This window comes from Chinchilla lanigera, unplaced genomic scaffold (assembly GCF_000276665.1).
Source record: "Chinchilla lanigera isolate Chin_1 unplaced genomic scaffold, ChiLan1.0 scaffold00141, whole genome shotgun sequence".
NCBI lineage: Eukaryota > Metazoa > Chordata > Mammalia > Rodentia > Chinchillidae > Chinchilla > Chinchilla lanigera.
Window position 1 is genome coordinate 1,326,238 of NW_004955542.1, and position 25,632 is coordinate 1,351,869.

General features: G+C 46.1%; 1 protein-coding gene across 1 annotated transcript in view; it reads left to right on the forward strand.

The window, feature by feature from the left end:
- The first annotated feature begins 3,564 nt into the window (after positions 1-3,564).
- Ndufa10 (NADH dehydrogenase (ubiquinone) 1 alpha subcomplex, 10, 42kDa) overlaps positions 3,565-25,632 on the forward strand; it is a 40,308-nt gene continuing 18,240 nt past the window's right edge. The window contains exons 1-8 of the mRNA XM_005411173.2: positions 3,565-3,716; positions 6,236-6,404; positions 6,976-7,191; positions 9,781-9,867; positions 10,284-10,405; positions 12,930-13,009; positions 17,194-17,248; positions 18,977-19,062. Of these exons, the coding sequence (XP_005411230.1) occupies positions 3,642-3,716; positions 6,236-6,404; positions 6,976-7,191; positions 9,781-9,867; positions 10,284-10,405; positions 12,930-13,009; positions 17,194-17,248; positions 18,977-19,062 (890 nt within the window). The 5' untranslated portion in view covers positions 3,565-3,641. The remainder of the gene's footprint in view (positions 3,717-6,235; positions 6,405-6,975; positions 7,192-9,780; positions 9,868-10,283; positions 10,406-12,929; positions 13,010-17,193; positions 17,249-18,976; positions 19,063-25,632) is intronic.

Sequence of the window (25,632 nt, forward strand, 5' to 3'; positions counted from 1 at the left end):
TTACATTCTCTCTTTTCTAGCCTCTAGCAGCCACTAACTTGTTCTCCATTCTCTATAATATTGCTATTTCAAGGATATTAAATACACAAAAACATGTTGTATTAACCTTTTGAGACTGACTTATTTTCCCACTCCACATAATTCTCTCCAAATCCATCTGAGGTGTTACCTGTGTCAAGAGTCTGCTCTTCTTTACTGCTGAGTAGTAATCCGTAGTGTGTCTGTGGCTTGGTGTGCTGATCCACTCATCTGTTGAGTAAGTAGGTGGTTCCAGTTTTCAGCTGGTGTGAACGAAGATATTGAGAACACTGATGTACGTGCTTCTCAGTGAGCCTACATTCTTATTTCTCTGGGATAAGTGCCCAATGGTACAACTGCAAGATTACATGGTAAACCAATTTTTAGTTTTTAAAGGAACTAGCAAAGTCTGTACTTGAGTAGTTATATCGTTTACATACTCACCAGACATATACAAGTAAAAGGGCATTTCTGTATCCTTTCCAGAATTTGATGCTACCGTTATGTTGTTTCATTTTAGCACTTCTGTTAGGATATAGTAATAGTTCATTGTGGATTTAACTAACATTTTTCTAGTGGCTAATGAGATCGACCATGGTTTCATGTACTTATTTGCCATGTATATGTTCTCTTCAGTGAAATTTCTGTTCATATCTTTTACCCATCTTTGAAATAGATTGTGTGGTTCTTCATGTACCCTTTGTATTCCAGATAAGAGTCCTTTTTCAGGTCTGTGGCCTGCAGACATCTCCTACATGTCTGTCGCATGTCTTTTTATCCTCTGAGAGGATCTGTTATAGAGTAAGAGGTTTTGATTTTCATGAGGTTCCATTTACCAATTTTTCCTCTTATGAATTATGTTTTTGGTGTTGTCTAACAATTCTTTCCCTAATCCAAAATCTTTACCCTGTTTTTTCCTAAAAGTTTTATAGTTTTTAAACTTAAGTCCAAAATCCATTTTGAGTGAAGTTCTGAGGTGTGAAGTTTGTATCAAGATTCATTTTCATCATGGCCGTCCAATTGCTCCAACATTGTCTTTTGTAAAACTGTATTTGCAGGGCTATCAGATATGCATTGAAAATATTTGTGTGGGTTCATTTCTGGCTCCCGTGTTCTTTCTCATTAACCTATGTGTCTGTCAGCACTACAACCTTTATCACTATCACAAGTTCTTGATTAACATCATTATGAGATAAACCTCAACACTGGAAGAATTCTTCTTTTTTAAAATTATTATGGCTAATCTAGCACCTTTACATTTCCACATACACTTTATAATAAACTTACTTGTGTATACAAAAAGTCTTCCTGAGATTTTTACAGGAATTCCATTAAACCTATAGATCAGTTTGAGAAGAATTGGCATTGCCTGTTTTCTTCTGATTCAGGAATGCAGTAAATATCTCCAATTCTTGAAGTCTTCTATTTTCTTCATCAGAGTTTCTTACTTCTCAGCATACAGATTTTGTGCATGTTTTGCTGTGTTATATTTAATGGAGGAATTGTTGATGGTGCATTTGTCTCTTGTTAGTATATAGAATGTTGTGTCATTTTGTGTGTTTATCTTGTATCTTGCAATCTTTCATAACTCATTTATTATTTCTAGGAGCTTTTTTGTAGATCCCATTGGGTTTTCTATATAAACAATCATGTCATAAACAAGTAAAGACAGTTTTACTACTTCCTTTCCATATGTATAATATACATCAGCTTCACACACACGCATGCTAGTCACTTAAGGCATGTCTGTAACATAAGGTTTCACAGCCCCAAATTTACCTGGCCTATCTCATTCTCTTCCTAGACTGAGGACACGAAGATGAGCATAGCTAAAGTAGTTTACAGGATTCACAAGGACATCCAAATGCCAGCTGTTACATCCAGTTCCAGATGCCCTGGAGCAATGTCGACAGTCTCATTGTCTTACTTCTGCAGCCACCACCCCCCCCATTCTGGGAAAAGCAGAGCCTCAGAGACCACCCACACTGAGGTCACACCTCCCCCAACCAGGAACAACAACTGCATGATGGGAACTGAGGCTCTCCCCCCTCCAAAACAGGAGTCAACATCTCATGATGGGAAGTGATTGGCCCCTCCAGGATGATGGTGCTCCAGGGTCCAATTGGATCGGGACTTAGCCAGAATTACCTACCCAGCTGACTACACAAACCACCCAGCTATGCACACCCCAATCTTTACCTTTGTCCCTCTTTTCTACAAAACCTCTAAGCTTCTGCCACACCTTCAGAGACAGATCCTGAACCACTTTATCTGTGCATCCCAGCACGGCCACCCTGACTAAAGCTCCCTTCCTGCCCTGTACTCCTGCTGTCTCTATGATCAGTATTATGGGGGTGAACAGCCTCCTCTGCTTGGGCTTCCAGAGCCAAGGTCTGAAAACTCCAGTGACATGGTCACTGCGAAATGTATAACTGGAATCATACCACTTAGGATAGCTATCTTCACACACGGTACTTTTTTCAAGTTGCTGTGTGTATGAATTTCTTGTTCTTTTTTATTCCCAAGTAGTTGACCTCCTATATGTGCTGCTCAGCTTGTTTAACCATTCAGCCTTGGAGGGCCATCTGACCTGACTCCAGTTTTTGCTTATTATAAATAATTAATTGTAAATAAAACTGCGGTGACATTTATGTACACCCACAGTTTAAGTACGGTGAGCTTTATTCTGCCTCACATTACAGTCCAGAGGCTCTGAGGAAGGATGCCTTGGCCAAGGCAGAGGTCAAGCTGCTCACCTCAGGGTACACAGGAAGCAGAGAGAAAGGAGAGGAGCTGGGAAGGGGGATGCAGCCTGCTGGGTCATGCCTACAGTGACCTACTTCTTCCAGCCTCCCAACAGCAAGTCAGACGCAGCACGCTATCATCCTTTCACCTTCCAAAGACCCCCTACGAGTGCCTGAGGCTTTAGAGGTATCTAGATACAAACCATAATAGCTAGAAAGGATGAGCGGAGGCTCCGGGCCCTCAAGGTGTAGGCGCAGGGACAGTATTTCTCCCATTGTGCCCACCTGCATGACAATTAGCTGAAAGTTTCTAGGGGCCATCCAGAATCTAAAGAAGCTGCTGAATGTGGGAATCTGTATTTCTTCTCCAGTGCTAGGGAGGTGACGCAAGGCCTTGCAGGTGCTAAGCAAGTGCTCTACCACGCGGCCGTAGGAATCTGTATTTTTAACAAGCCGTAATTCTTCAGTTAGAGAAACACATGGAATCAATCTTAGTTGTCACAACGGCATCCCCGCTGTTCTACAGCTCTGTGATCATTCTGAGACTCTGAAACTCAAAGCCCGTTAAATGGAAGAAAAGTCCCGAGGACTACGGACATTTGTGGAACTCCTTCCAAACAGGAGGCCTTGGAGGCAAGAAACCCGGGGGGGGGGGGGGGGCGGGAGGATTGCGGGGCGGAACCGACTGGACCCCCGCAAGCTCTTACGGCCTCTTCCGCCTGCCCCGCCCCTCCACGCCCGGCCCCCCCATCATCGAAGGTTCAGACAGGCGCCGCGGGCACCCCGGATGTGACGTCACGGAGCCGCGCCGGTCGTAGGAGAGGACCCCGCCGCGAGCGCGTCCCGTCGGGTCCTTGAGCCTGAGCGGGTGGTGTAGCCATGGCCTTGAGGCTCCTGACCCTGGCACCGGCGTGCGCGGCTGCGAGCGGCCTCGTGGCTGGTGGCCTGCGCGTGGTGAGGAGACAGCGGGCGGCGGGGGCAGGCCGCAGGCGGGCGCCGGGCCTGTCCTCGCTTTGGCGGGGCCCCTAGCTGAGGTCGGGTCTCGGGCCCAGGCGGCTCCCAGGGTCACGGCAGGGACCATACCGCTCCCGGGATTGTCCGCCTCTCGGTCGGGTCAGAACGCAGGCGTCCGCGACTGCGCCAGGCAGAGCGCTGCAGCACCGAGCGGGTCGCTCGCCTGGCGGCAAATTGGGAGACTACAGTAGCTTGTAGATACTGAGTTTAGGGCCATTGCTGGGTTAGTAGGAGCCCGGGACAGGCTGGTGTCCCGAGCGCGCATTCATTCGGTAATTCATTAGCCGCCTTCTCAAGCGTCTTTGAGAAGGTTCAGACCCTGTCATTCTGGGGTGATGTGATGTTTGCAGTAACAGAAGAGACACTGGAGTTAGATTTGGGGGGATTATACAATATGTTATATTATATTCCTGTGGTAGAGACAGCGAGATGACATTCGAGCGGGAGAGGGGCGCGGGAAGCAGGGGTGCAAACATTTAGGAGACCGATTTATGACAGTGGCGAGTGAGCGGCTATAACTACGTCGTGTCAGGATTGTAAAGGGCCTTGGCCTCCACGCTAAAGATTTTGGTCTTGAACATAAGATAATAGTCTTACTTAAAAGTCTCTCGAGTATTTTAGGACATAATCCGAATTGCAAAAGAGGGAACTGTATCTCTTTAGTACCTGTGTCCTGGGATTTAAGTGAAAGTAACAGCCCCAGAAGAGAGCTAACTAAGTAGGCACTGCGTAGACCCGCCTGGAGCGGTTCATTAGACCCAGAGAAATACTAACAAGATGAAACAGGTGTAGACCTTCGATTTGAGAATTGGGAATGTGCCATGGAAGATCAGTGATCTGTGATTCTGGACAGCATAAGAATGGGATCGAGGATTGAAACTTTAGGGAAGACTTAGGTAGTTTATTAAAGATCACTTTCCCCTGTCTTCTTCAGTGATGTTGTTTCCTATATTTGTAACATAGTTGTTTTGTCACATCGTGCATTGCATCCTGGGATCTTTTGATCTGAAAGGCTTTTATACATTTGCGCACACTGAATTCATTCTTCTTGACGTCCGGTGAATTTTACAGGTGTAATAGTGTGTCACCTCATTTACAGTACCTTACCAAGTAGTTGCACGGCTCTAAAAAATCTAGCGCTGAAACCTTTACTTTATTCTGCAAATCCCAGACAGCCACTGATCTCTACCATTTCTGTCATTTTGTCTTTTCTGGAATGTTACGTGTTTGGATTTACACAGTATGTTGTCCTTGAGACTGTTTCACCTAGAAATTTCCTTTTGAGATTCACTCCTCTCTTTGTAGCTTATTGTCATTTCTTTTTTGTCTCTGAGTAATCCTCCGTTGTATGGATACACCATCGTTTAACCATACAGTTATTGCAGGGCAAGTGGTTGCTATCAGTTTGGAGTAGTGGTGAATAATAAAGCTGCCATAATGGTGTGGGTGCAGACTTTCCTGTGGAAATGCACATGATGGATATGATTACTGGATCATGTGGTGAGACTGTAGTTCTGTAAGAAACTGTCAGACCTCTTCCAAAGTGACTACCATTTACTTTCCTCTCAGTGGTTTGGGAGCATCCCTGTCGTCTGTATTCCAGCCAGTATGTGGTGGTGCTGTTATTTGGATCTGTAGCCGTTCTAACAAGTGTGTAGAGGTGTCCCTTTGCTGTTTTCTCTGTGATTTCCAAATGACAAACAATGCTGAACATCTCTTCCTATTTTTATTTGCCATCTGCACATCATCTTTTGTGAGATCTGTTTAGATCTTCAGCCCATTTTTAGAGGTGGTTGTTGCTTTTCTTTCTTCTTTGCAACCTGTTCATTTCTCACCCTTCTGCTAGTAATCAAGTAAACCAAGAGTGAAAAGAATTTCGTTATATTATTCTGTATTATTTTCTCTGTAGTAAAATGTTTTGTATTTGTGAGTGCTTAGTATTCCATAATAAGGAGTCGATTTTTTAAATTAGTCTTCTGGTGTTGGACATTGAGGCTTTTTATTTACAAGGTTGATATTATAAACCACGCTTTATTGAGTAACTACTGGTGGATCTTTACACAGATTCCCTTCAGATTGGCTGTTGATCCAGGCCCTGTACCTCTAGGTGTCATCACCAACACCAGCCCATAAGGACATGCGTGGTCTTTTCCTAGCACTTTATAGCATCTTTTTAAAAAAACATTTCTCAGTTTGATAAATATTTGCTTGTTAATAGTCTCTGTTTGCTTTCTTAAGCCATGTTAAACATTTTTATGTAGCTATTGGCATACTTCATACTTTTTAAGTAAGCTATACATGCCTGTCCTTAGGTTTTTTGTTTTAATTTTCATGTTTACTAGTATGTGTCTGCAGCATATAATGATTGCGTTCACTGAAGGTTTCTAGAAATTTTTAGGTAATATTTCCTAATGCCTACAGTAACCAGAATGGTCATGTGTTGTTGTTGTGTCTTTTAGGGACGAATTCATACCGGCGTACAGTGCAAGCTGCGGTATGGGGCTTTGGCGAACTTCCTTGGTGACAAGGCATCCAAAAAACTGACAAAAGAAAGCAAAGTGATAACTGTAGACGGCAACTTATGTTCTGGGAAGGGCAAGCTCGCAAAAACAATAGCAGAGAGTCTAGGTATGAATTTATGTCATGCGGAATGGTACCTTTTTATGGTTGTTTATCTCATTTTGATTTTACTTAAGTGTCAACTAGGTGGAATTGGGCCTGAGGTAGGTAGTTTACATTTTTTAAATTGTTTATTAGTACTGTTTAAATTTCTGAAATGTTTATTGGAAAAGTTGTTTTTAGTATTTCAAATTTGGGGGAGGAGGGATGCATGCCAGATGTCAGTCAGAATTGGATTTGACCTGGGTATTGCAGGCAGGGCATTTCCATGGGGCGTAGTAGGTGGTCTTCATGAATGACCCTGACACAGTCTGAGCTTTGTTTTCAGTCATTTGAGCACCCAGCAGACTGGTGGGACAAGGCGATGTCACACAGCTGCTGGCCAATAGATTCCCCTCCCAAGTCCTTCTGTGGGTGTTTGTCCACTGTGCCTTCCTGTGGCGTTTGACCAGGTCCTTCAGCATGCAGGCATGCTGTCATCAGTGAAGCATGGGAGTGAGGGGGACTTTTCCATTCAGCCGGCTGCCCACGGTGGGAGGGCATGCTCCACTTGTGCTTCATCTAAGTACTCTTTCCTCAGGCCTGAAGCACTTTCCTGAAGCAGGGATCCATTATATAGCCAGCATTTCGGGAGACGGAAAGCCCCTGGATGAGGACCTCACTGGCAGTTGTAGTTTGCAGAAGTTTTATGATAACCCACAAAGCAATGATGGCAACAGCTACCGCCTGCAGTCCTGGCTGTACTGCAATCGCCTCGTGCAGTACGCAGATGCCCTGGAGCACCTGCTGAGCACAGGTGAGTGTTGGGGCTCAGCTGGCTGTCATGTGTTTGAGCTCGATGCTGCTGTAGAATTCAGCCACTTCACATTGCTGTAAGTAGAGCTGTTTGGTAAGGGTTCTCGATGAGGCTTGTTCTCTCTTTCCAGTAAGATCGTATGGTCTGCAGAATCCACATTATTGTTGCTTCAGACTGTAAATGATGAAAACTGTTTTATTGCTTGTACTGTAGTGAGTTGTATAGGTTGAATAGCATTTGTGTGGGGCTTGTTAAGCATATTAATGAAATGTGTCAAAATAATAGAGGAAAGAGAGGACATGTAAAGGACTGGGAGGAAGTAGAATCACACGTGTGAAGGGGTAGTGCGGGGCATACAGAGATACAGTGGAATTGTTCCAGAGGGCTGAGAGCTCAACTGGGATGCACCCCAAGGCCACAAGCAGGAGTTGGAACTTGGAAAGGTGGCAGAGGTGAGGAGAGGCAGAATATACAGGTCTCATGGGCCCATGTAGGAAGCTGTGGACAAGAACTGTACTTTTGGGCAGGCCACGCTCAGAGCCTGGGAGAAGGGCAGTAAGCACCTAGAAACAAAGTTGGAAGTGAAGAGAGGTGGACAGAGGGCAGGAACATAGGTTGTATGTGTGCACACGAGGTCCGAGTCCAGCAGGGGCTGTACCAGTCCTGTGGGAAACAGCAGTGTGTGTTGCACTGGGGCTGACCCCAGGACACCTGACAACCAGACACCTGCCAGTTCCTGGCCATACCCACCGTGCTGTGGTGCTGTCAGTTCACGGGTAGAAGCCAGTAGCAGTGCCTGTGTGTGGAGAGACGGAGATGGCTGGTTATGACAGCTTTGTGTCCGCTTGGTGACCATGAGTGACATCAGAGCCCCCCAGGAGCATGTGCACACAGAGCCGGCCCCGGGGGTTCAGTGGCAGTGGAGCTTCTGCCTTCCCTCACGTTCCATCCTCTTTGCTGAACAGCCATGCAGGCGCCCTGTGGGGTTTCCTACATTTTCTGAGTGACTCTTTTTCTTCCACTGCTTAGTGTTGCCCCTAAGGAGATTTGTGGTCTGTGTCCTACCTGTTGGAGCTCTGTACCAGGCAGGCCCTGACTCAAGGCAAGGGCCTGTGCAGTCGCTTGGGTGTGATGCTGGCGTTCAGGCCACTTCAGTTTCTTTTTGAAGTGTACTTCACCCAATTTTCTGACTATGCACTTTAAAAATACTAAATAGACTTTTGCTTGTTAAATGAATTTGCTTGTTAAATGGTTTGTTTTCTCTTATGCTATATTAGTTTATTCATTAAATATTAACGAGTACCTAGTATGTGCTGGGCCCATTCCAGGAACGTGGGGGTGGCTTTTATCTTAGTAGGGAGATAAAAGCTGAACATGGAAGCAAGCATCAAAGGTAGTGAGTGAATGATGGGTGCGCTAGGGAGGGAACGGGACTGGGGTTTGCTTTTCAAGATGGGAGGGTTTAAGAGGCTTCTGCCAGGGCCAGTAGGGCTGATTATAAGGAGCTTGTGCCCTGAGCAGTGAGTCTTGTCCTGGGACCGCTGTGTCCAGGCTGGGAGTGGGTGGAAATGGAATCAGAGAAGCAGGCCAGGAGCGACGTTTGAGCCTCGAGAACCCCACACAGACTGGTGTCTCCTGAAAGAGAGCGCAGCCATCAAGCAGCTTTGGCACAGGGCCTGATCTGGAGCCAGGAGCTGGCGAGGACAGGGGCAGCGAAGGGAGGGTGGGTGGGAGAGGTGCGTGGTGGGCAAGAGTGCCCAGGGTGTTTGTGATGGACCTGAGGTACAGGAGCAGGAGTCCTGGAGCACTCTGGTGTCCGACCAGTGTAGTTGGGATGGGTGGACTGGGACTGGGGTGGGCATGGTGAGGGGAAGTAGCTTATTTAAGAGCAGAGGTGCCTTTCCCTTAGCTGGAGGCTGTGGCAGCTGACTAAAGGAAACAGAATGGTACCAGAACTGAAAAGACACTTTTGCAAGTGATTTCCCTCTTATGAATACATGTGTAGTCCTTTGAATATAATTGGCATGGAACTGGAACTATAAATGGCGCCTTTGTCCGTTTCTGAAATGAAGTTACTAGTTCTTCTGCTCTTTTTTTAAAAAAGAGAATAATAAAAGAAAACCAAGAGCAAAATACCAACAACATAGACAAAAACAGAACAAAGCAAAAAAAAATTAAGACACAGGGTTTCAGAACAAAATGATAGGAATTAACAGTGGTTGTTATATTACATATTGTTATTTTCAACAAAGTTGCTCAGATTACCAGATGTAAGAATGCAAGATTGATCAAATCATTAAAGAGAATAAAAAATAAAACAAAAGAAACATTAGAAATGATACAGAGCTTCACTAAACAAGATGGTAGGAATTTACCAATGGTCGTTATATTGTATATTGTTGTCTTCAAATTAGTTGTTCAGATTACAAGGTATAAGCATGCAAAATTGGTTGGGAAAAAAGAAACTTTAAAAAGATAAGCATTAACTGTTCCTTTCAATAAACCATTAGACATCAGCAGTACAGTTATTCCATGGTTGTGCTGCTTTTTATCTGTGGTTTTTAATTTTGTTTGCTTGTGTTTAAACAGGACAAGGTGTGGTCTTGGAGCGCTCCATCTACAGTGACTTTGTCTTCATGGAGGCGATGTATAACCAGGGCTACATCCGGAAGCAGTGTGAGTCGTGTTGTCACTGGGCCAGGTGGTGGCGTCTGTGGAGGATGTGCTGCACGGCTTGGTGTTTGACAAGGCCATTGTCTCACTTGGTGCCTTTCTCTTCAGAGTTTGTGGTGTAGGCCCCGTCAGCTCAAGGTCAGGTCCTGGTGTCATAGCTGCTCTGAGCCACGCACTTTCCTGGGCCTTTGTGTGCAAACACAATGGTGGGCAGCGCCACTGAGTGTGAGCTGCCGTGAGACCCAGCCCTGCAGCTCCTTGCCTGTGCCCTATGTGCCATGGGGGCTTCTGCTCCACCTCGTACATGCTGATCGCACAGTGGTTTGTTGGTCAGAACTGCATGAAGCTTTGTCCTCTCTTCTGGGAGGAGCACATGCCAGAAGCCTATCTGGGTCAGATGACGACGGTGTCCCCTACAGGTGTGGACCACTACAACGAGGTGAAGAAACTCACAGTCTGCGAGTACCTGCCTCCCCACCTGGTGGTCTATGTCGACATACCCGTGCCAGAGGTCCAGCGGCGAATCCAGGAGAAGGGTGACGTAAGTCGCTTCTGTGTCCAAGGATACAGCATTCTTTTGTATGTCCTTGCTATTTCTAACATGGCTCTACACTTACAAGTCATGCAGGACTTCAGATTCTGATAGTCTTCACGAAGGTGGGTATCCCTGCTGAGGGAGTGTGAGCGGTTGGCCTGGAGGCCCAGGGATCAGCCTGACACTGTCCCTGGGGAGGAGCTGCTTTCCCAGTGCTGCCAGTCCCTCCCATGAGGAGGGGGAGGCCTCCTGACAGGCTCCTCCCCCTGTGGGCCTTCTATGGCCTGTTTTCCTGTAGATGGAAAGCAGTTTCTGAGATTCTTCGCTTGCTGCTGCTTCCATACCTCTTCCCTGCTTACAGGCTTTATAGTGGACAATAGAACACTGGTCTCTCCACATCCTGCCCCTGTTTTTTTGGGGGACAGACTTGCTAGGGTAACACATGCTCTGTAGGCAGGTGGCCAGTACAGAGTGCAGCAGAGGCTGTGCTGCCCTAGAGCTTGCCCACAGTACGCAAGGCTGGTGGAGATTGGCAGAGATACTGCTGCCTCAGGGCTGGCTCAGGTTCCCTGCTACAGAACTGTCCTGGAGGAAGCACCATCTTTTTGGCCTTGTGTGGGTGCAGGCTGTCCGTTGGTCCATTCAGTGCGATCCTTGGTGCTCGGGTGCCCGCAAGTGCCAGGATGTACCCTTCCAAATGGCAGCCTTCACCATCCTTTACTGCCTCTCGAGGTCCTATGAGATGGACTCTTACCTCAGGTACAAGCATGTGTGAGATGTGCAGTGGTCCCTACTTAAGCCTCTCCATTGCCTTGTTTTTAAGAGTTTGCTCTTAAGTGTGATAAGTAATTCAAACTGGGGAACATACCATTATGTGGGAAAAGAAGAAACTGAGTTTAAAGATATTTACTTATTTGCCAGTGGAGTAATTTTTCACATCTTTGCTGTTAACACTGATATTTACCAATAAAACTAAAGGCATATATGCTGAATTTTCTAGATAACTATTTTGTTAACAGAACTTGAAAACCAGTTCTGAGGATCAAATCTGAGCTGTCCAACATTCTTTCTCCCAAGTAAAGTCTTAGATGAATAGTGTCAGCAGCTAGAATTCAACTGTGTGAAGATGGGAGGCATTTACCAAGGAGCCAGTGTGTTATCAGTAAGTGTGTGTTCCCACTTTTATTTCTATTCCATTGCATTCTGCCTCTGTGGGCAGCCTCTGGAAATAACTGATGGGAATACTTGAAAATCACTTTTGAACTTATAAGACAAGGACAGAGTTACTATACTGAAGACTTTGTGCAGTCTTCGTGGGTTAGATTTCTGTGGTGGTTGTGCATTTAGAGTACCCTGGGGTCCCTTCCTGATTCGCCTGCACACACTCTTCCTTGGACCCTGCCACCCCTGCTAACCCCAAGTGCCTTCCACCTGCTGCTAGCTAGGAGCACAGAGATGCATGGTACCTCCCCTGTGCCTGGTCCTTGTTGGAAGTACAGCAGCTCCCTGTTCCCCTGGTTTCCCCGAGGGCACAGTCCCCTTCAGTGACAGAGTGTGAAGGTGCCTTTGCGAGTCTTACAGTCCCTGTGTCTGGTCTCATTCTAGAGATTGTAGGCACTCAGGAAATACTCTGCCAATAGGAGGTGGGATTTTTGTTTGTTTGTTTTGAACAGTTTTTTTGAATTTGAATCGTAATTTGTACCTCATTAAATTCACCCAATTTAAGAGTACAACTCAGTGACTTGTAGTAGTTTACTAAATTGTGATAACTACTACCACGTTGCAGTTCTGGAATGTTTGTGTCATTTTGTAAGTGAAACAGCTGACCCAGGTATTTCTCTTCCCTCCCTCCCACAGTGTTTATTGAGCACTGCCTGGACCCTGGCATGCTAGGGATGTGTGGGGCAGGCTGAGAGAATTCCTCACTCCAGGAGCTGATGTTCTCCAGGAGAGCATGCAGCTCATGCTGCAAAGAGCAGCCAGGACGACAAGATAATGTGACTTAGCTTTTGCTTTGCTAAGCTGTGAGAAGTTTTAAATACTAAAACTTGCTACTCATAATTGGATTTTAAATTCTCTGAATTTGGCTTCAATGGTAAAGAGTGAGAGTTAGAGCAAGGGGCAAGGTGGAGAAGGGGAAGGATGGAGAGATGGGGGAGGTCTGCAGCAGAGAGGAGGAAGCCAGGGGCAGATGGGAGCAAGGGAAGGCGGTCAGTCCTCCCTTATCTGTGGTCTTGTTTTGCCTGCAGTTGACCAAGTACAACAGGAAAGACAGCGGTGCTTTACAACAGGGGCCTCTCTTAGCCCTGCTTTGGTGTGCACTGGAGCCCACCTGGCCAGCCAGGACTCACCGTCCTTTGACTCATTCCAGTTGGCACTGAGGGTCACATTGCACCCCGAAGTCCCTGCAGTGCTCAGCTCATCAGAAGAAAGCAGTGCCTTTGAGGGTCTTTGTATTTTGCATGTACACAGGTAAAAAGTGAAAGGGTATTTAAATGTTTCCCAGTTTGATCTTTCTGCTTATGTTTAGCCGCACGAAATGAAGGTCACCTCTGCCTATCTCCAGGACATCGAGAATGCCTATAAGAAGACCTTCCTCCCTGAGATGAGGTGAGCACAGATGATTTATGGACCAAAGCTTCTTGGCAAGTAGATTGTTCCTCTCTTAGTGCTGGCGTGTCGTACATAAGGGTGATAGGAACATTTCAGTTCAATTTTTGCTGGGACTTTTGGTTTGCATGTTTCTCAGCTTTCTGTTTTGTTATATCCTTAAAAGTTTCTTGGTGCCAAATGTAAACCTAAGTTCTAATCTCTGTCTAGTTTCAGTACTAGAGAATTCGTGTATTTTTACTGAAGTGGCAACTCAAGGTCATGTTTATCTTGAAGGATGGCTTGAACTATTCAGTGTTCTCAGGGGCAAACCATCTCCACAGACGCTTACTGATATCTTTCCTTAGTTGCAGATGCCACTGCCAGACCCCTTTTTCCGCTTCTCTGTCTGTTCTTTTCTTATTGAAAGCATCAGGAAATTGTGTTTTCATCTGTGCTTCAGCTTGTCATTCTGTGATCCTTGGGGGTGTTAGTGTGTGAGGGAAGTCATTACTGCTGTCACCCAAGTCCAATTACAGTTAGACTGTGTGAATAATGCTTTTATTGAAGGTTTTCAGTAGCATTTCTCATACTTCTTTTAAACTTAAGCTTCTTCTTGTGTCCTTCTTTGAAATGTCAAGGTAACCTAAAATTATGAATAAAATTGAGGTATTAATTTTATAAGTTTTGTTTTTAAGTTGAGAATTATTTTTTTACCATTAGTATCAGTGCTTGTTTGTGGTGAGCTCTTCTTTCTTCAGTAGGAAAGACAGGGAGAACTATAGGTTGCTTTTAACCTGTTCTGCTGTTCTGTTTTTAAGACTAGGAGTATGGACAAAAGCAGTTTTGCAGATCTGTGCCCAGGGGAATGCGCAGAGCTATGCGAATAGACAGCCTTAGAAGAGATAGTTGATTGTAGAAAGTTGTTCCAAAAACCCCTCCTGCAGATCTGGCTGCAGAGAGGTCACTGAGCAGGAGCCTCCTCCTCCATCCTCCCTTGGAACTCGGCTGTCTGGTTCCAGCCTGCTCGCGGGCTGAGACTGACACTGTTGGAACCTTGTGGTTACTTTCGGGACCTTGCCCTCTGGTCTTGTCACGCAGAGGCACACTCAGCAGCAGCTCTCACTGTCTGTTCCTCCTTGGACGTTGGTATTTAGCTCCTAAAGTCTCAGCTTCAGTATTACAGAGCTCGGGTGTGCATGCCTCAGAGGTCCAGAGAGTGCCACCCTCCACGGTGCTGATACTGACAGCTTCCTCCTCTGTTTGTCGAAGGTGGCTGGGGAAGTACAGGGTGGAGCAGGAGAATGTACAGACCCTCAGGTGCCAGGGCATCACTGACTGCGATGGCTGGGTTTGGGCCATATCGACTACCGGGTGGTGTTGGAAACCTTTGCTAGGTTCTGCTGGGCTCACTGGTTCCTGAGGATGGTTTCATAGGACTTCTATGATACCGGCCATGCTGAGCTCCGCTGCTGCACGCTGCAGCGCACTGGCCTGGTTTCTTGTATTGATCTTGATGAGTGTCAGCATATTGTTGAAAACAGGGCGGCATTGGCATGCGGCTGAGGTTTGAAAAGGAAGGGTCTCTCTGCAGTGTTGTTGCCATGTGTCGTCAGAAGTCACAGAGGTCATAGGAATGGCACCAGTGTCCTGCAGAGGAGGACACGTACAGCGTATGCTGGCAGTGTCCCAAGGGGCCACGTTCATGTGGGCCATTTGTGGCCGTTGCTGGCTTCTGGTTGTACAGTGGTGTAGTTCATTCGTAGGAGAGTCACACACTCTGGGGATTAAGTGTCCTGGTTTCCAAGCTCATGTTGTCTTTGCCCTGGATTGTTAGACTTACGGTGCATTGAGGAAATCAGCCTCTTTTTTTTTTTTTTTTTTTTTTGGTAATATGAACCCTATCAAGTTTCTGGGTTGGTTGCTTTCTTTATTTGTCCTCATCTTCAGCCACCACAAATGGAAAAGGTACCTGAGAAAAGTGCTGGCCAGGGCACCTGCTTTTGTTGAGCTGATGGTATCTACACTGGCCAGGCATGTGCGCCCACTGCCGTGCAGAAAGATTGTTCATTTGGCCTTTGTCTCACTCTCTTGCTGGTTTCTACTTCCACTAACACCCTCTCAGGCCCACGCTCAGCACTTTTCTTTCACAAATCCTCTTTTCCAGTGCGTTGGGTGAACCAAAATGAAATTTTTAAAAGGGTTTTCCTTTGTGCTTGTTTGAAGCACTTTCTAGACACTGTAAACAAAGGTTCAGAGCTGGAATGTAGCTCTAGGTGGAGAACTTATGTCGCATGCATGTGGTCCTGGCTTCACTCCCTAGCATCCAAAGAGGTATTAATAATAAAATGAAAATTAAAGGTTATGCATTTATTAATCTTAAAAAAGGAAATGCTTGCACTGTTTATGGTTGCAGAACAGGCAGCCCTGTGGCCTGTGCAGAGGACTGCATATACATCAGGTGCCACGCTTACACCTGCCACTTTCTCTTCCACTTTCAGGGAAGCATGGTGAGCACTGCTTTCTGGAGTTCGTACCATAAGAAATCGACAGTACGTAGGCATACATATGAATGTTCGTGCAGGGGTTTTTAATTTATTAGTTGTTCCGAATGAAAGTCATAACTTGTTTTAATTATAGCCCATGACCTTTCTGCTCTTGTAGATTGATTTTTTTTTTTTTTTTTTTTAGTACCAGGGATTGAACTCATGACCTCGTGCTTGCCAGGCAGGCGCTGTGCCGCTGAGCTACATCCCTGGCCCTCTTGTAGATGGATTAACCCTTGAGCATTTGGGTAGATGGACTCTGTCCATTTTTAAATGGAATTCTGCCAGGCAGCCAGTGCAGATTTATGGCAGCCAGTTAGCTTGTGGGACGTTTGTCACGTTGAGATGAACAGTTGCCGAAAGCTCACAGCGCGATGTTTACGTAAGTGTGGAGTCACAGGCTGCTGTGTGTAATGGCCGTGGTCTTGTGTGTGGGATCACAGACTGAGGTTGTGTTGCAGCCGTGTGATGAGCTGGGATCTTAAGGCTTTCTCTAGAATTGTACTATAAAATTTGACTACCACTCAAGGTTTAAGAAACGTATAACAAATGGATATAATCTGATTGTTTTAAGTGGCTGGGGATTGAACCCAGGGCTCCACTGGAATATCTGCTGTCTGGCTCTGGAAGCTGGAAGGTGTTTTCTGACAAGTAACTCTTAAGTCTTCTGGGCTTGCTAACTGAGGACCTGACAGCTCAGCATGACGTGCACCCTAGCAGACCCCCGGGCTAGCCTGCCTCATGGCCTTGCACACAGCCCCCTCTTTGGTCAGGAGGTGTGGCAGAGGCAGCTCCTTCATATAGTAAGGTCCAGACGTAAGGCCTGAGGTTTGGTCATCGCCTGGCTGCCCAACCCCAGCCCTGATGGTCAGTCTAAACTTGTGAGAGGGACGAAATGTTGGAGATGGGGATTGCTGTCCCCTTCTTTTTGAGCTCTACTTGTGCTTTTCTAGTGTCTAGACTACGGACTGAGGAGTGAGAGAACTGAGTTGCTGCTACCTTTTGCATATTCAGTTGAAGTGGGTTATCTTGTGGGTGTCCCTGAATTCTTGAATTTTAGCAGCTTGGTCACTGTGTCTCCTGCCTACTGTCCTTCGTGCCCTGTCCCAGGAGGCCCTGATTGCTCATCCTGTCCTCTAATGGCAGTTGCAGTTGCGGAGCGCAGGTGTGGCAGTTGGTTGGCAATGTACCTCGTCCCCTGTCAATGGTGGCCATAGTCAGTCACACCTACGGGCTGGGAGAAGGAAGCTAGGAAACAAACCTGCTGCCCTCCCTTCCTGCGTGAGCACACTGCCTCTCTTTAGTCCATCTCTCTGGGCGGGCACACTCCGGGGACATGCCCAGCACCATGCCCAGCTCCAGATGGTGTAGTTTTTTTGTTTTTGGTTTGTTTTTTGTATTTTGTCTTTTTGAGACAGGGCCTCACTATGCAGTTCAGGCTGGCCTTGAGCTTACTTTGTAGCCCAGGCTGGTCTTAAACTCGCAACGATCCTCCTGCCTCAGCCTCCCGAGTGCTAGGATTACAGGCATGTGCCACCATACCTGGCTCAGACGATGTAGTTTGATTGTTCAGGGGAGACATCAGTGGTCTGTGTTCATTTGACAAGAACTTCAGCCTGGAAATGTTTACATTCAACTTTGCTTTGCTCTTTCTTACAGTGAGAAATGTGAGGTTTTGATATACAGTGCAAGGGATGTCCAAGATGCAAACAAGGTAAGAAAAGGGACAAGGTAATAAACATTCTTCTGTTTGATTCATATGTAATATGCTTTAAATCTGATAAATTCCATTCCTACTGGTTTCAGGAACAACAGCGTTTCATAGTCCAAAAGCACTATCCACCCAGCCCGTTGCCATCACCTGACCTTATTTATTTGTTTTATTTATTTATCTATTTATTTATTTATTGGCTTGTTTTTAGCTGCCTTTTTTTTTTGAGACAAGTTCTCGCTCTGTAGTCCAGGCTGGCCTCAAACTTGTGACAATTGTGCCTCAGCCTCCTGAGTGCTGGGTTTACAGGCATGCGCCACCACACCCAGCTTCTTGTATGATTTCTTTTTTAAAAAATAATTTAAGTTTCTGTGATCTTAAATTACAGATGGTAAAGATACAAAGAGCCTTGGGTCATCTGCTTCAACGTTTTTATTAAATGTATGATAAAGTTGAAAGCTGGATTAGTTAATGGGAAAGATTTACTTATTTAAAGATAATAGCTTTCTGCAAGTCTGCATTTTGTGAAATTCCACTTAGTCTCAGTGGGGTTAGCAGAAAACTTAATGAGTAATAGCCAAAAACGTTCTGAGAAAGAATAAGTAATTCAGGACCTTTGCCCTCCCAAATACAAAAGCATATTGTAAAATACAGCCATAAAATCAGTGGTATCAGTGCAAGAATTAATAAATATCCTGGTGGAACAAAACAGTTCGAAAGCAGGGTTGTGTGTGTCTAAGTCTGGCAAAGTCAATTCCTTAAAGATAATAAAAAATGAAGTAGGAGGGAATGGACTGAAATGATACAGAGGCAACTTAACATCATTTGATAAAAGCAGAAGGTCTTTATTATGGACTAAGCATAAATTGCTAAAAGACAGACGTGACACCAAAAGGTGTAGGAATTCGAGAGTCTTGTGTGGATTGCAGGCCTGCTTGCCTTGCAGGTAAGAGCATGCATAGTGGGTTGCTGGAACAGCGGGTACTCCTGGCCGCCTCACTACAGGGAGGCCGGAGGCCAGGGGAGGTCAAGCAGGGGGCGGTTCTCCTGTATGGAGCCTGCTCCAGCTATTTCCTGCTGTTGAAATTCTTTTGAGACCTTGGCTTATTCTCCTTGGACTGAAAATTAAATTTCATTTCTTTACCTCCCTGTTTCTGTGATGCTGATGTTTGCCTGTAGATTATTTGTATACCGCTTGACAGAACGTTTAGAAGGCCTGCATCTTAGAAAAATAACGCGTTTTACATCCAGGACTGTGTTGGTACTTGTGAGCCTTGCTGAGCACACTCACATTCTTGACGCTTAGAGGTCGGTGCTGGGATGTCTGGGAGGAGAATGAGAAGTTTGCTGTCTGGAAGACTGGCCTGGAGCTGGGAGGCTGAGACTTGGTTTTCTCTGGGACGTGCTTATGTTCACATCCCGCACTTTGTGAGGCTCAGCCTTGCCTTCGGGAACGAGCTTGCCTGGGAAGCCGCGAGTCGTCCGTCCGGAAGGCGAGCTTTCCCTGGAATCCTTTTCGATTCTGTCCTCCTTCTCCAGGCTGCAAAGTGATCTCTGTACTACTCCACGATCCTGGAGTGTTGCCAGCGCTCAAGCCCACCATTTCTTCAGGATTGCGACCCTAACATTCTCTTTGACTTTGGTGTGTGCCAGATACTTTTAACCAGTAGTGTTACCACATTTAAGTTTCTAAAGTGGGGCTGACCATTTAAATTGACCTTTCTTCCTTAGGTGGTAGAGGACATTGAATATCTCAAGTGTGACAAAGGACCCTGGCTGAAGCAGGATGACCGCAGCCTTCACAAACTGCGGTTGCTGTGAGTTCATCGATGCAGGGCTGCTGCAGAGGGCTGGAGGGCTGCTGCAGGGGTGCAGTGTGTTGGGGCTGCTTGTGTGCTATGGAGACCTACAGGCCTCTGAAACAACTGTGGTTCAAGTTAGATGTTATTAGCGCCAACCAGTACTGAGGGGTGTCTTCTTGTCCTGTCCCTTCCAAACAGCTCTTGAATTCGCTGACCAAGTGAGTACTTAATTGATTGCCAGTGTGAAGCCAACAAATACTTTGCTTCCACCATGTGCTAGGTACTCTCTCGCATTACAGACTATAGTATCAAATAAAATCTTGTTCTCATCAAGGATATATTCTAGTATGAAAGAGTACACAAATAGAGCTCTGTGGTTACAAAGGTCATGAAGAGAAGTAGCCCAAAGTCATGAGATTGTGAGTGGCTGAGGGCCAAATGGCTAAGGGGACTGAAGCTACCAGAGGCCTCCCTGTGAGGTGCCAGGTGAAGCCAGGGCTGGGTCCTGCATGAATGAACAGGGGCAGGGAGGCAGCAGCAGAGAGGCTGCGAGGCGGAGCTGCCAGGATCGAGGGATGCCCAGCAGCTAAGCCAGTGTGGGAGCAGAGGAGGGGAGGCTGGGATGGGAAAGGGAGTGCAGGGAAGGCCTCATGCTACGTGGAAAGCTACTGTGGGTCCTGCTACACGCCTTTCCTCGTGCACAGGCTCACGTGCCCTGGCTGGCTGCCTGTGGCACGTAAGCACGTGGGCCTCTCACAGGTGACATGCACGTGCAGGGCTCCCACCCCACCCTTGCCTGAATCCCCTGCTCCCTTAGCCCAGAATCTGCTGCCTTATTTGCTTTGGAGGCAGTCTTGAACACGCATTAGTTTTACAGAATATTGGGTTTCATTGTGGCATTTTCATGCATGCGTACAACATCTCTAATCACATCACCCATTATCCTCCCTTATACCCCTGCCCCATTCTGTCTGTGTCTGATGGTCCTTTCCACTTGCACGTCACACTTCTGTCTCTCTGGATTCTGCATAACAGAAAAAAGTGTACGTGGCTTGCCTGAGTCTACTGGCTTGTCCTGCTTAACATGATGATCTGCAGTTCCACCCATCTTCCTGCAAGTGACACGATTTCGTTTCTTCCCGAGGGCCAAACACTGCTCCAGATGTGTACACTGCATTTCCTTTATCATCCATCTGTGGATGGCACCTAGGCTGATTGCATATCAGGATCTTGGGAGTTATGCCACAGTGAGCGTGGGTATTCAGGTATCCTGTGTTCTGAAGGAGGGAGAGAGCTGGATCATTTGATGGTTCTAAATGTTTTGTTTTTTTATTGATTAACCGTACATGCAGGTATCTATTGACTGTGGTGTACATTGTGTTGACATACCATGGCCTGTGGGCCAAACCCAGCCCTCAGTCATTCAGAATGATTTTTGTATTTTCAGAGGATTGAGAAGGGAAGAAAAGGGTTGTGAGAGTAAACTGTATATAGTCCTATGAGCCTACTATCTACAGCAAAAGTTTGTTGACCTCTGAGGTACAGCATAGTCCAGTTTCTCAATATTGATTTTTCTGATTATTATATTCATGATACAATAAGAACTTGTGCACACTTTTGTTTCATTCCAAATTACTTTCTTAAGGTTTAAAAGTGGCTGCCAGGTCAGACTGTACAAACATGTTTTACAGCTGTTGAGTTCTTGCAAAATTCTCCAGGAAGTGTGTGACAGTTTGCACCTTTGTACCTGTCTCCTGCTTAATCTCTGTGAAGGCATTGTGATTAAACAGAAGCAAACAAAAACCTGTGATTTTGTTACTAAGGAAAGATACTTCCTTTGTAGTTCACTTTATACACATTGAACTTCAGTTTAATTGGCCATTTATTTTTCCTTTGTGAATTCCTTCTTCCTGTTCATTGACTTTTTCAGGAACCAGGCTGTGCTGATTTACAGTGCTTTTCTGCTGTGGTTCTATTGTTTTTCCTGCTTCTTTTAGGGCTTGGCTGCTCTTCTCTCTGCAGCTTCCCCAAGTGGAAGCTTAGGTGATGGACCCTCTGTCTCAACAGTGCCCCTCATGCCTCCTTTCTCCCTGGCACTGCTGTGCTGCATTCTGTAGGTGTTGCTAAGTTGTACTTTTATTTTCATCTAGTTTAAAATGTTTTTTATATTTTTAAGACTTCTTTGCCCCAGTTGTTGCTTAGAAGCATGTTGTTTCATATCCGTGTGTACAGGGACTTCCCGCCATCCTTTTGTTGCTGGGCTCTACTTCCATTCCAGGTGGGGCGGTGACCAGGTCATCTGTCCTTGTTGATCCCCTACTGCTGGGGCTGTCCATTTCTCACAGTGGACTGATGAAGTCCACCTCATCAGTACCGGCTTTGTTCGTTTCTCCTTTGAGAATGAACAGTTCGAACCCCATGTATTTCAGTATTAGGTATACACGTTGGGTTTATGTCTTGGTATGTAATGCTCTTCTGTATCCCTGATATTTTTCTTTGTTCTGAAGTCTGCACTCTGAAATTAGTAAAGCTAACCCTGCTTTTGATTAGTGTGGTTATAGTGTGTCTTTTTCCATCTCTTTAACTTATCTGAGTCTTTAAATTATTTTCTTCTGAACAGTAAATAGTCTTGTTTTTTTGTTCATTGTTTTTGTTTTGTTAATAAACTCTGACAGTCTCTACTAGTTGGTGTATTTGGACTTAACATTTGAAGTGGGTTTGCTGTATGCAAACTCATTTTGGACATATTGATTGCTGTTGGTTTGGTTCAGTTTGGTAGTACTGGAGATTGAACCTAGGGCCTTTGCACTGAGCTGCATTCCCAACTGTTTCTCATTACTTATTTTGAGACCTGTTATTGCTAACTCATTAAGTTGCTAGGCTCAAACTTGTAACCTCCTGCTTCAGGCTCCAGAGTGCTGGGATGACAGGTGCAGCAGACTTCCGGCTGCCCTCTGGGGTGTGACTGAGCATTTAGGGAGTTCCTGTTGCATCTATTCTGAGCATTTCAGTTCCTGGGAAAGTGCCTGCTGTGCTGTGCCATTGGCAACACTGCTCTCAGCTCGCGCGGGAGCTGTAATCGCTCAGCATGGTGTTACTTTCATTCTGCGAAAAGGACAGTGGGCCCTGCATGACCTCAGCTTGTCTATACACAGACCGACCAGCTGTGGATAAGAATATTCCAGCATTGTGCATGCCCTGAACAGTGCAGACTTTTTTCTTGCTGTCATTCCCTAGACCATATGGTGTGACAGTTATGTGCATGGTTTTACATTGCGTCAGGCATCATGAGTGATCTGGGGACTGTTGCAGACATACTTGAGGATGCCTTAGGTTACCTGGTTATTTTTCTTGCATTGCTGAGACAAAATACCCAATGCCCAAAATTAAAGAAGGAAAGGTTTATTTAGCTCATAGTTCATGGAGGTTTCAGTCCATACTTGGCTGGCTCCAAGGCAGAGTGGCACATGGCAGAGGGCAACAGTTCATGGCAGCAGAAAACAGCAAAAGCAATAAGAGCAAAAAAGGGTCGGGGGAAGCAAGCCTCTTTTCCTGCCTTACATTGTATGCAAAGTGCCTGCCCCAGGGTGGGTGTAGCACTCACACTCATAATCCCAGCATTGGACCATGAATCAATCAAAATCTCTAGAAGCCTGCCCCATGACTGCATGAGGCTTTAGGGGGACACCCAGACACAAACCGTAACACCTGGGAATACTGTTCCTTTTTGGTAAGGATGCTTAAGCATCCTCAGATTTTGGTGCCCGTGAAGTCCTGGAACCAGCCTTCTGTGGATACTGAAGGACACCTGTAATTGACTTTTAGCTTTTTCTAGTTGTGAGAACAGGAGCGACAGTTCCAAGCTCTTTATTTGTTGGAGCGGAACCTGTCTCCTCTGTTGTGTAAACTCTGTTTGTCTAGACCAGTGGTGGTGAACCTTTTAGAGCTTTCAGTTACACAGACAGCCCGCTGCAGAACACATGCTTTTGGTTCGCCACCATTGGTCTAGACTTAGATTTGGGTCTGTTAGTGAATTTACTGGAGTGACTCACTGTACTGTGCCATTGTGCACCTTGCTAAGTGCCCGCCTTTCGCATAACTGCTGTTAGCATCCTGCCTGCTCATCTGAAGTTGTAGTGACACCACACCGAAGTGTGCAGGAGCTTTTCCTTCACTTACAAATGAGACTGCAGCTAACGAGCGCCCATGTGACCGCAGGCTGGGTGACCCAGGCTGGTGCTCTGTGGACCCTGATGCTATGACGAACACTGGGGCATCTGTTCTGGCTTGAATCCTGGGGATCCGTGACTCTTCTGTCCACTGTACCCCAGCCTGAAGCCTCCCCAAATCACTCCCCGCAGGCTGTTGTGCTCCCTGTATTCCTCTGCCACCGTGGGTGGTGTCCTTGTGCTGCTTTCTGTCTTCTGTGGCTTACAGCGTGGCCCCGCTCATCTCACATACAGCCCCTCAAGTTACTTGTCACTGATGTCACACAGACCCTCTTTCTTTCCAGCAGAGTGAGTTGGTGGCTTGTGTTGGTCGAGTCCAGCATCATTTCTTTCTTTCAGTTAACTCAGACCTGCGCATTTGCCCTGGTTCTGCCCTTCTCCCTGGGATGCCCTGGCGCCTCTGCTGGAGGTCTGCAGACCTTCGCACTCTCCAGAGCCTGCTTTAGCCACTTTTCCTTTCTGTCTCTGAAGCTTCCTCTTAACTCTTCTACAGCACTGTTCGACTGTTTCTGTGACCTTGTCCTTAGTATTGACTGCTGCAGGCAGGGTTTGACTGTCGCACAAGGAAGGGTGACTGTCCTAGAATCCTGACACACGCACTGAGACTAGAGAGTGTCTTTTTGACCTCCTGGGATAATACCATATCATTTTCGAAACACAACCTGAAATGTGCATTGATTTGATTATGCACCGTGTTCAAGTTTCATGTCTTAAAATCATAATTTTAGTAATTACTTAGTTACATGGTAGCTTAGAGAAGGATCCTGTAATTCTCCCAAAGTTTATAAGTTACGGCATTCAATTAATTAGTTTGCTATAGGGTTTCCTTTCCTTTTCCTCATTTCTTACTACCTCACCCTGATGTTTCATAACTTTTTTACAATGGTAATTTTGATTATTTTCATTTGACTACCATTTCTTAAGTAAAAATTATGACCAATTTTCTGAGATAATTATTGTAAACATGCCATTTACCCAGTTATATTCTAACCAAATTATTGGTTAGAACATTTTTGTACCATCTCAGTTACGTGTGTCAGTGTGTAATTATGTGTGTGTGTGCACGCTCACACTGAGTGGCAGTAATTGTATTCTCAGTCTTGACAGCATTTGGGGCTCATATTCATGACCTGTGACTGACTGGCGCTGCCTGAGCCTGTGGTTCAGGCCTGAGGGTCACGGATTGCCAGCCCGGCGCCCAGGTGTACAGGGCGTGCCCGAGCCACCTCGCATCCCTGCCCACCTGCTGTGTCTGCCTCCCACTCTTGCAGAACTTGGCAGTCCCCTCCTGCAGCTCTGCAGTGTGGACTTCAGCGCTGTGCGCGATAGACTTCCAGCTCTTATGTCCCCGTAGAGCCTGCAGTTCAGGAAGCGGGCAGCCGGCTGTGGAAGTTAGACTTGATGTTGCCTGGGAAACAGTGGAGTTGTAAACCTCATTTGCCATGCTTGCGTCTCACTCTGTTTTAAAATGCGCAGTGTGTCCCTCACATGGTACACCGGCCTCAGTGCCTCTTACCTCCTGGGCTACACACTTGGCTTCCAGTGACATGCCGTTCTCAGTCTGCGTCTGCATTCTTCCTAATTAAACGAAGTGCTCTGTGAACAGAATGTTTTCTTTCACTGCTCTTTGCTGAGTCATAGCTTCCTGGCGTCTTGGTTCCTTGTTTATCTCCAGTCCAGAATCTATCTAGGGTATTGGAGGCCAAGCCCGTGAGTTTCTTAGAGCTGGGCCCTAGCTCGCCATCCTCTTCCCACCTAGGCACCTGGGGATGCACTGAGACAGGTTTAGATGTGCTGTACAGTAATGGCAGCCCCTTTTCTTCAGTCTTCAGAGATACTGTGAAGCCTGTGTTTACAGATAATTCTGGGTTATCTGGCCCCCGTAATTCTGCCGAACTCACCTAGATGGCACTCTTGCTCTGTATATGCTGCATAAAGCCAGTCAGTCCTTCCACATTTTCTAGCATTTTCTTAGGATTTTCAGAAAGCCAAGTCATCCCCCAGCTACCGTGACACTTACTAACACTTAAGACATGAGCTTCACTTGTAGTTGAACTTTTTAATTGTGAGATCACTTCAAAAGTTGTGTGGTAATGGTATAGAATAATTGTTGGTGTTCACAATGAGGGAACTGTGTGTGCACCCCACTGAAACGTGTCTGAAGTGTATTGGGAACACTAAGCTGAACACCCACTGAAACATGTGTGAAGTGTATTGCGAGTACTAAGCTGAACACCCCGCTGAAACGTGTGTGAAGTGTATTGCAAACACCAAGCTGAACACCCCGCTGAAACGTGTGTGAAGTGTATTGCGTAGGAAAGCTGAAGCACTTCCTGCTGGAAACCTCACGGAGCTG